The sequence below is a fragment of the Rhinoraja longicauda genome, chromosome 26, assembly GCF_053455715.1.
Source record: "Rhinoraja longicauda isolate Sanriku21f chromosome 26, sRhiLon1.1, whole genome shotgun sequence".
NCBI lineage: Eukaryota > Metazoa > Chordata > Chondrichthyes > Rajiformes > Arhynchobatidae > Rhinoraja > Rhinoraja longicauda.
Window position 1 is genome coordinate 31,392,143 of NC_135978.1, and position 10,589 is coordinate 31,402,731.

General features: G+C 50.1%; 1 protein-coding gene across 2 annotated transcripts in view; it reads right to left on the bottom strand.

The window, feature by feature from the left end:
• The window catches only part of vps53 (VPS53 subunit of GARP complex), a 328,676-nt gene extending 319,084 nt beyond the window's left edge, over nucleotides 1-9,592 (bottom strand). Inside the window, exons 1-2 of one of the 2 annotated variants that reach the window (XM_078422197.1) lie at nucleotides 9,456-9,591; nucleotides 3,136-3,216 (exon numbers count right to left, since the gene is read on the bottom strand). In XM_078422197.1, the coding sequence (XP_078278323.1) occupies nucleotides 3,136-3,216; nucleotides 9,456-9,551 (177 nt within the window). In that variant the 5' untranslated portion in view covers nucleotides 9,552-9,591. Of the gene's footprint in view, nucleotides 1-3,135; nucleotides 3,217-9,455 lie in introns of both variants that reach the window. The other variant, XM_078422198.1, reaches the window with a different exon arrangement.
• Between the last annotated feature and the right edge of the window lie 997 nt (nucleotides 9,593-10,589).

Below are 10,589 nucleotides of genomic sequence, written 5' to 3' on the forward strand. Positions count from 1 at the left end.
CAATGGGAACCTGAGGGGGAGGGGGGGCAACATTTTCACTTAAAGGATGGTAGATTTAAGGAACAAACTGCCAGAGAACGTAGTTGAGGCAGGAACAATCACAGCATAATGGGACATGCTTAGATGGGGCACCTTGGTTTGCATGGACGGCTTGGGCCATTTCCACGCTGTATGACTATGTAGTTCCCCGTACTAAAATGGAGGAATAGCTGAAGTATGCGCTTAGTTAAATCCAAGGACAAGGCATATAAATTGGCCAGAGGAAGCAGCAAAGTGGGAGAAATTTAGAACTCAACAGAAAATGACAAAAGGGTTAATTAAGAGGGGGGGAAAGAGCATGAAAGAAAGATTGTGGGGAATATAAAAACTGACACTAAAAGCTTCTTCAGATATGTAAAAAGGAAAAGATTAGTGAAGACAAATGTAGGTCCCTTACAATCAGAGACAGGTGAATTTATAATGGAAAACAAAGAAATGGCAGAACAGTTAAACGAGTACTTTGGTTCTGTCTTCACTAAGAAAAACACAAACAATCTCCCAGAAATACTAGGGGACCGAGGATCTCGTGGGAGGGAGGAACTGAAGGGAATCCACATTAGTCAGGAAATGGTGTTAGGTAAACTGTTGGGACTGAAGGCAGATAAATCCCCAGGGCCTGATGGTCTGCATCCCAGAGTACTCAAGGAGGTGGCCCTAGAAATCGTGGATGCATTGGTGATCATTTTCCAATGTTCTCTCGACTCTGGATCAGTTTCTGTGGACTGGAGGATAGTCAATGTAACCCCACCTTTTAAGAAAGGAGGGAGAGAGAAAATGGGGAATTATAGACCAGTTACATCGATAGTGGGGAAGATGCTTGAGTCGATTGTTAAAGATGTTATAGCAGCGTATTTGGAAAGCAGTGACAGGATCGGTCAAAGTCAGCATGGATTCATGAAGAGGAAATCATGCTTGACTAATCCTCTGGAATTTAAGGATGTAACAAGTAGAATGGATATGGGAGAGCCAGTGGATGTCATATAATAATAATAATATATTCCTTTATTCGTCCCACACCGGGGAAATTTACAGCGTTACAGCAGCAAAGTGGATAGCAAGAGAGCAAGAGATCATTCATTATAAATAAAAGATACATAAATTGTCATCAGTTATCTGTGTGTTCTTAACTGTTATTGTTGACTCGTCTGCTGGGAGCAGTGCTGGTTGTGCAGTCTCACAGCAGCGGGAAGGAAGGACCTCCTATATGTCTCCTTCACGCATTTGGGGTGAAGGAGTCTGTCACTGAAGGAGCTACTCAGTGCAGTGACAGTGTCCTGCATAGGGTGGGAGTCGTTGTCCAGCAGCGATGTTAACTTTGTCATCATCCTCCTCTCTCCCACCACCTGCACTGAGTCGAGGGGACAACCCAGGACAGAGCTGGCCTTCCTGACCAACTTGTCGAATCTCTTCCCTTCCGCCGTTGAGATGCTGTTCTCCAGCGGACCACTCCATAGAAAATGGCCGATGCAACCACCGTGTTGTAGAAGGTCCTTAGGAGTGCCCCCTGCACTCCAAAGGACCCGAGTCTCCTTAGCAGATAAAGTCTGCTCTGGCCCTTTCTGTATAGCGCATCGGTGTTTTCAGTCCAGTCCAGTTTATTGTTGAGGTAGACACCCAGGTACTTAGAAGAGTCCACCCTCACGATGTCCATTCCCTGGATGTTCACCGGTGTCGGGGGGACCTGGCTGCGCCTGTGGAAATCCACCACCATCTCCCTGGTTTTCCCCGCCTTGATCCGGAGGCAGTTCCGCTGGCACCAGTCCACAAACTCCTTGATCAGTTCTTCGTACGCCCTGTCCTCGTCACTCATGATGAGGCCGACGATGGCAGAGTCGTCAGAGAACTTCTGTAGATAGGAGTCTGCAGAGCTGTGCCTGAAGTCTGCAGTGTACAGGGTGAACAAGAATGGCGCTAGCACTGTTCCCTGTGGAACCCCAGTGCTGCAGACCACCCTGTCCGAGACCAGGTCCTTTGTCCTCACATACTGTGGTCGGTTGGTGAGGTAGTCCAGAATCCAGGATGTGAGGTGGTGATCCACTCCTGTGCGCTCCAGCTTGCTCCCCAGAAGCCCCGGTTGGATGGTGTTGGAGAAATCAAAGAACATGATTCTCACAGTGCTATCCGGCCTCTCCAGGTGTGAAAGAGCTCTGTTCCACAGGTAGATGTGGTGTATCTGGACTTTCAAAAAGCCTTTGACAAGGTCCCACACAAGAGATTAGTCTGAAAAATCAGAGCACATGGTATTGGGAGTAGGGTATTGGCATGGATAGAAAACTGGTTGGCAGACAGGAAGCAAAGAGTAAGAATTCAGAATGGCAGGCAGCGACTAGTGGGGTGCCGCAAGGTTCGGTGCTGGGTCCCCAGTTATTTGCAATATATATTAACGATTTAGATGAGGGAATTAAATGTAACATCTCCAAGTTTGCAGATGACACAAAGATGGGTGGCAGTGTGAGCTGCGATAAGGATGCTACGAGGCTGCAGGGTGACTTGGATAGGTTGGGTGAGTGGGCAGATGCAGTATAATGTTGATAAATGTGAGGTTATCCACTTTGGTGGCAAGAACAGGAACACAATTATCTGAATGGTGTCAGATTAGGAAAAGGGGAGGTGCAACGAGACCTGGGTGTACTTGTACATCAGTCACTGAAAGTAAGCATGCAGGTACAGCAGGCAGTGAAGAAAGCTAATGGCATGTTGGCCTTCATTGCAAGTGGATTTTAGTTCAGGAGCAAGGAGGTCCTACTGCAATTGTACAGGACCCTGTTTCCGCACTGTATCTGTAAAGTCTGAAGTCTAAACAGACGGGAAGAATGTCCAATGAATCTAAATTTTTAATACATATCACAGATATCACTTCAGGACTCTGAACGCTTTGGAGTATAGACCTCCAAGTAATCTAACGCCTTGTTCTGTGTTTGTGGAAAAGGTTAAAAGATTGAAATGGGAAGGAAACACACTCCACATAACATCAATGGCAGGAAGTGGCAAACCAGGGGTTTTAGAGGAACGGAATAAATTCAACAGCATTTGGAAGTACAAATGTAGAAAATAAACATGTGCTGGGAAGGTACAACCACGTTCGAGCTGTCGTACCTGTTCAGTTGGGAAGAGTGCATTGATGTATTCTACTGCATTGAAGTCAGCCCTGTCCAAGGGATCCTGGCTGGGGAACACCTGTGTGATTTAAAGAAAATGATCAGTCAGGCACTTCGTCTGCACTAACAACCCCATCAGACCCTGCAAAGCAGAGGAACAATCGGCACTAAACGTTATTTATGTTACTCCCTTTATCATGTAACTGTACACTATGGATGGCTCGATTTTAATCATATATTGTCTTTAGTCACCCTGCTCTTGGAAGGATGTCAGTAAGCTGGAAAGAGAACAGAGAAGATTTACAAAGATATTGCTTGGACGTGAGAGCCTGAGCTAATGGGAAAGGTTGGGCAGGCTACAACTTTATTCCTTGGAGTGCAGGAGTCTGAGGGATGATTTTATGGACGTGTATAAAATCACGAGGGGAAATAAATAGGGTGAAGGCGTTCTTTGTCTTCAAAAACTAGATGGCATAGGTTTGTGAGAGAGGAACGATTCAATGAGAACCTGAGGGGATGCAGGGAGGGGCAACAATTTCACTTAAAGGATGAATTCAAGAATTTGTCAGGAGCGGCACGGTGGCACAGCGGTAGAGTTGCTGCCTTACAGCGCCAGACACCCGGGTTCCATCCTGACTACGGGTGCTGTCTGTACAGAGTTCGTACGTTCTCCCCGTGACCACGTGGGATTTCTCTAGGTGCTCTGGTTTCCTCCCACCCACCAAAGACGGAAAGGTTAATGAGCTTTAGTAAAAATTGTAAATTGTCCCTGGTGTGTAGGATAATGCTAGTGTACAGGGTGATTGCTGGGCGGCAGAGTGGGCCGAAGGGCTTGTTTCCGCTCTGCATCTAAAACTAAACCATACTCAAATCTCTTCTAGCACTCAGTTAGTCCTTGGTAATGTTGACATACGGAACTGCAGATGTTGGTTTACCAACGAAGACGCAGAGTGCTGGAGTAGCTCAGCAGGTCAGGCAGCACCTCTGGAGGACATAGACGGGCGACGTTTCTGGTCGGGACCCTTGGTGGTGGCGGGACAAAGGCTGGTAAGTGATAGGTGGATACAGGTGGTTGGACAGAGGCTGGAGATGAAAAGACAAAAATATAAGGATAGAAGAGGTGTGAAATGTGAAGCCAGAGGAAGAAACAAAGGTGGGAGGGAATGGAGGGGGATGGTAGGTGAGAGGGGAAAGTAATGGAAGATGCACAGGCAAGCAAAGGGGGAAAACACACAAGGGTGTGAACCTAAAATTGGAGGATTCAATATTCATACCATTGGGTTGTGCGCCACCCAACAACATTTTTATTTCCCTCCCACCTATATTCCTTTCTCTGCCTTCTCATTTCACATATCTTATCTTTTTCTTTTCATCTCTGGCCTTTTTCCACCCATCTACCTATCAAAAAAAACCTCTCCTGTTTCCACCTATCACTTGCCAGGCTTTGCCCTGCCCCACCTCTCTTCCAGCTCTTTGCCCCCCTATTACAATCACTCTGAAGAGGGGTTCCAACCCAAAACGCCACCTTATCCATGTACTTCAGATTTGTTTCCTGTCCTACTGATTTACTCCTACACTTTGCACCTTTTTTTACTCCTTGTTTATATTTTGCCACTTCTACTCTTTTCTTTTTTTGTTGAGTTGCAGCTACAGTATGTAAACCGACACTTCAGCCCACAGCGGCCATCTACTTTGTCATCCGGAGCAATTTACAGAGGGCCAGTTACCTTACAAACCCGCACGACTTAGGGACGTGGGAGGAAACTGGAGCACCCAGAGGCAACTCACGCGGTCACGGGGAGAAGGTGCAAACTCCACACGGACAGCAACCGAGGTCAGGATCAAACCCGGGTCTCTGGCGCTGTGAATCTTCCCAAGGTCGGATGCAGCATATTTTATAACTGACACCGAGAAAAGATCTGACTGCACCCACTAAAGATTAGAATCCCCCAATTATGTGATACCTCTACATCATTAATATACGGTGAAGATAGGTGAGGAATAGACAGTGGACAATAGGTGCAGGAGGAGGCCATTCGGCCCTTCGAGCCAGCACCGCCATTCAATGTGATCATGGCTGATCATTCTCAATCAGTACCCCGTTCCTGCCTTCTCCCCATACCCCCTGACTCCGCTATCCTTAAGAGCTCTATCTAGCTCTCTCTTGAATGCATTCAGAGAATTGGCCTCCACTGCCTTCTGAGGCAGAGAATTCCACAGATTCACAACTCTCTGACTGAAAAAGTTTTTCCTCATCTCAGTTCTAAATGGCCTACCCCTTATTCTTAAACTGTGGCCCCTTGTTCTGGACACCCCAACATTGGGAACATGTTTCCTGCCTCTAACGTGTCCAACCCCTTAATAATCTTATACGTTTCGATAAGATCTCCTCTCATCCTTCTATCCATATGTCATCTACCGAGAGGGACAAGGTAGGAACGAGAGGTAAATAGATATCATAACTCTCACTACAGGAGGATGCAAACTCCAGATTGCATGACCGTGGACTGGGCCAGGCCATGCCGGTTAAGTTGCACCCAACTATTGACGGCTCGCCTCTACTCAAATTACCCTCACTGCTCATAACTGAACATTGTGTGGCATCCAAATGAGTGTTGCACAGTATCCCACGACAATACATATCTAGAAAACAGACACAAAGCGCTGGAGTAACTCAGCAGCTCAGGCAACATCTCTGTAGAACATGGTAATCTTTCCAGTCGGGACCCTACTGGACATCATTATCAAAAGCCACAAGGGAGCAGAATCCAATCGGCATAGTATAAAACTGAGTAGTAAGTACGCAAGCAAGGTTCCATTCAATTCCTTGGTGTAATGTGTAAAAATGCGGGCATTTAGGGCAGTACATAACATAACATAACATAACAAAACTTTATTGTCACTCGGCACAACACCGAACAAAATTTCAGCAGTCACAGCAAAAAAAAAGAAAAGAACACAGGACACACGACCCCAACACAAACATCCATCACAGTGACTCCAAACACCCCCTCACTGTGATGGAGGCAACAAAACTTCCCCTCTCCTCCCCCCGCACCCACGGAAACAGCTCGACCCCTACCGAGGCAACCGACACGCACAGCCCCCGCAAGGGGATGGAAGGCCCCCTGGCCGAGCCGCCCCGGGCACTGAAACGTCCCGCGGCCGCACCGGGCGATGTTAAGTCCTGCGGCCAAGCCGCACCGGGCACCGAAACGTCCCGCGGCCGAGCCGCACCGGGCACTGAAACGTCCCGCAGCCGAACCGGGCCGGCGATGTTAAGTCCAGCGGCCGAGCCGCACCGGGCACCGAAACGTCCCGCGGTCGAGCCGCACCGGGCACTGAAACGTCCCGCAGCCGAGCCGCACCGGGCACTGAAACGTCCCGCAGCCGACCCGCGCCGGCGATGTTAAGTCCCGCGGCCGAGCCGCACCGGGCACTGAAACGTCCCGCAGCCGAGCCGCGCCGGCGATGTTAAGTCCCGCAGCCGAGCCGCGCCGGGCACTGAAACGTTCCGCGGCCGAGCCGCACCGGGCACCGAAACGTCCCGCAGCCGAGCCGGGCCGGCGATGTTAAGTCCAGCGGCCGAGCCGCACCGGGCACCGAAACGTCCCGCAGTCGAGCCGCACCGGGCACTGAAACGTCCCGCAGCCGAGCCGCACCGGGCACTGAAACGTCCCGCAGCCGACCCGCGCCGGCGATGTTAAGTCCCGCGACCGAGCCGCACCGGGCACTGAAACGTCCCGCAGCCGAGCCGCGCCGGCGATGTTAAGTCCCGCAGCCGAGCCGTGCCGGGCACTGAAACGTCCCGCAGCCGAGCCGCGCCGGCGATGTTAAGTCCCGCAGCCGAGCCGCGCCGGGCACTGAAACGTTCCGCGGCCGAGCCGCGCCGGCGATGTTAAGTCCAGCGGCCGAGCCGCGCGATGGAAGGCCCCGCGGGCGAGCTGCGCCCCGGGGAAGAGACCTAATAAAAGAAAGGTTTCCCCCGCCCCACCCCCCCTCCCCAACACACCCACCCCCCCCCCCCCCACACATACACAGCCAAAAACAGAAACAAAAACCATCCCAACACCGACACAAATAAAAAAACAAAAAAAAAAGACAAACAGACTGCCAGAGAGCCGCAGTCTTTAGGCGCAGCCAACTCCTCCCAGTGGCAGAGTTGCTGCCTTACAGGGCCAGAGATCCAGGTTCCATCCTGACTACGGGTGCCGTCTGTATGGAGTTTGTACGTTCTCTGCGGGGAGGACCACATTCTTCTGTGGACCAGATCCCGGGCATTCAGGTCTGGTGACGCAGAGGTCTGTAAGAAGTCCAGCTACGACCTTGACAAGGCCATCAAAAAGACCAAAAGGGACTTCCGCTCAAAGCTGAAGGATGAGGCAGATCTTCGGCAACTGTGGCAGGGTTTGAATGCCATCAACTCCTACAAGGCGAAACCAGGAGGCAGCTCAAGCGACAGCGAAGCATCACTCCCTGACGAGCTCAATGCGTTCTACACACGCTTTGATAGGGCGAACACTGATGTGCCTTCCCGAATCCCCCATATGCCCTGATGGTATTACAGTCACAGTCACGGAGGCCGACGTCAGAAGATCCATCAGGGAAGTGAACCCTCGGAAAGTGCCTGGACCTGATGGAATAACCGGTCGAGTTCTCAAAACCTGTGCAGACTAACTGGCTGGGGATTTTGCGGCCATTTTGAACCTCTCATTATTGAGGTCTGAGGATGATAAACAATCCTGTTTATATGGTGGAGAGAGTCAAAAACTTCAAATTCCTGGGCATGCATATTTCCGAAGATCTTTCCTGGACCCAGCACACTGATGCAATTATAAATAAAGCACATCAGATGAGAAGATTAAGGAGATTCAGTATGTGAGAGAGGATTCTCTTGAACTTCTACAGGTGTACAGTAGAGAGCATATTGACTGGTTGCAACATGGCCTGCTTTGGCAACTTGAACGTCCAGAATCGGAAAAGACTGCAAAACGTTGTGAACACTGCCCAGTCCATCACCGGCTCAGACCTCCCCACCATCGAAGGGATTTATCGGAGTTGCTGCCTCAAAAAGGCAGCCAGCATCATCAGAGACCCACACCATCCTGGCCACGCTCTCATTTCACCCCTGCCATCGGGAAGAAGGTACAGGAGCCTGAAAACTGTAACGTCCAAATTCAGGAACAGCTTCTTCCCTACAGCTATTAAACACCACAACCTCAAATAAGCTCTGAACTACAATAGACTATTATTATTGCACTACTATTGTTTGTTTTTTGAGTGTGTATACTTGTGATTATGTGTATATACACACGTTGAACTTTTTTTTCTCATTCATTATATTGTTTACAGTGTACTATGTTTACATATTGTGTTGTGCTGCTGCAGGTAAGGATTTCATTGTGCTACCTGGGACATATGACAATAAAACACTCTTGACCGTGGGTGCTCCAGCTTCGTCACACACTCCAAAGACGTTAATTGGCTTCTGCAAATTGTAAATTGTCTCTAGTGTGCTGGATAGTGCTAGTGTACGGGGTGAGCACTGGTCGGTGTGGACTCGGTGGGCTGAAGTGCCTGTTTCCATGCTGTATCGCCAAAAGACACCAAGTGGTGGAATAATTCAGCAGGGCAGGCCGCATCACTGGAGAAGCTGGATATGTGGCATTTTGGGTTCGGAGCTTTCTTCAGATAGATTGTGATGGGGGAGAAGGCCACAAGAGAGACGGGGACAGGACAGGACAGGACAAGCACACTGCCTCACCCTTCACTTGACCCTTTAGCTAACTATCTAAAGGGTCAAGTGAAGGGTCAAGTGAAGGGTGAGGCAGTGTGCTTGTCCTGTCCCCGTCTCTCTTGTGGCCTTCTCCCCCATCACAATCTATCTGAACTAGTTGGCGTTGGCGCTCTCTCTCTCTCTCTCTCTCTCTCTCTCTCTGTACGCTGACTGCATTCTCTTTCTCTCTTATTTTAAGTTAACTGCATAGCCTCTCTCTCTCCAGGTTAATTGTATAGTCTCTAACTTAACTGCATTCTCTCTCTCTCTCTCTCTTCAGATTGATTGCATAGTTCTCTCCCGCTTTCTCTTTCTCTCTCTCTCTCTCTTCAGATGAATTGCATAGCCTCTCTCCAGGTGCAATACAACTGTCGTAGTGCTGCTGCAGGTAGTGCGGGCCCGACCCTGGCCCGGCCGGGGTTGCCAGGGTAACCGCGGCTCCCCGACCACCGTCAGTCACTGGGCTGCAAACATCGCCCGCTCTCCGTCTCCCCGTCTCCCCGCGACCTTGCCTCCGCCCCCGCCTCCGGCCAACCTCGCACCTGTTCAATCGCCTGCTGCACCTCGGGCGCCAGGTGCAGGACGCCCTCCAGCTCATCCACAAACTCCAGCTCTTCCTCCTCCATGGTGGCGGCCATCGTCAGCCCGGAGCACCCTGGGACGGAGGAGGACTCCTCCTCCTCCTACTACTACTACTCCTCCTCCCCCCGGCACGTGACGTCCCGTGACCACCACCCATCACGTGACAGGGGCCAGGCTTCTCCAGTCCCTGTGTTTCCAACAAGCAAATACCTTGGGAGAAACATAGAAACATAGAAAATAGGTGCAGGAGTAGGCCATTCGGCCCTTCGACCCTGTACGCACCGCCATTCAATATGATCATGGCTGATCATCCAGCTCAGTATCCCGTACCTGCCTTCTCTCCATACCCCCTGATCCCTTTAGCCACAAGGGCCACATCTAACTCCCTCTTAAATATAGCCAATGAACTGGCCTCAACTACCCTCTGCGGCAGAGAATTCCACAGGCTCACCACTCTCTGTGTGAAGAAATGTTTTCTCATTTCGGTCCTAAAAGACTTCCCCCTTATCCTTAAGCTGTGACCCCTGGTTCTGGACTTCCCCAACATCGGGAACAATCTTCCCGCATCTAGCCTCTCCAACCCCTTAAGAATTTTATATGTTTCTATAAGATCCCCCCTCAATCTTCTAAATTCCAGCGAGTACAAGCCCAGTCTATCCAGTCTTTCCTCATATGCAAGTCCCGCCATCCCAGGGATCAATCTGGTGAACCTTCTCTGTACTCCCTCTAAGGCAAGAACGTCTTTCCTCAGGTTAGGAGACCAAAACTGCACACAATACTCCAGGTGTGGTCTCACCAAGGCCCTGTACAACTGCAGCAGAACCTCCCTGCTCCTATACTCAAATCCTCTTGCTATGAATGCCAACATACCATTCGCTTTCTTCACTGCCTGCTGCACCTGCATGCTTGCTTTCAATGACTGGTGCACCATGACACCCAGGTCACGTTGCATCTCCCCTTCTCCCAATCGGTCACCATTCAGGTAATACTCTGCTTTCCTGTTCTTGCCGCCAAAGTGGATAACCTCACATTTATCCACATTATATTGCATCTGCCATGCATTTGCCCACTCACCTAATCTATCCAAGTCACTC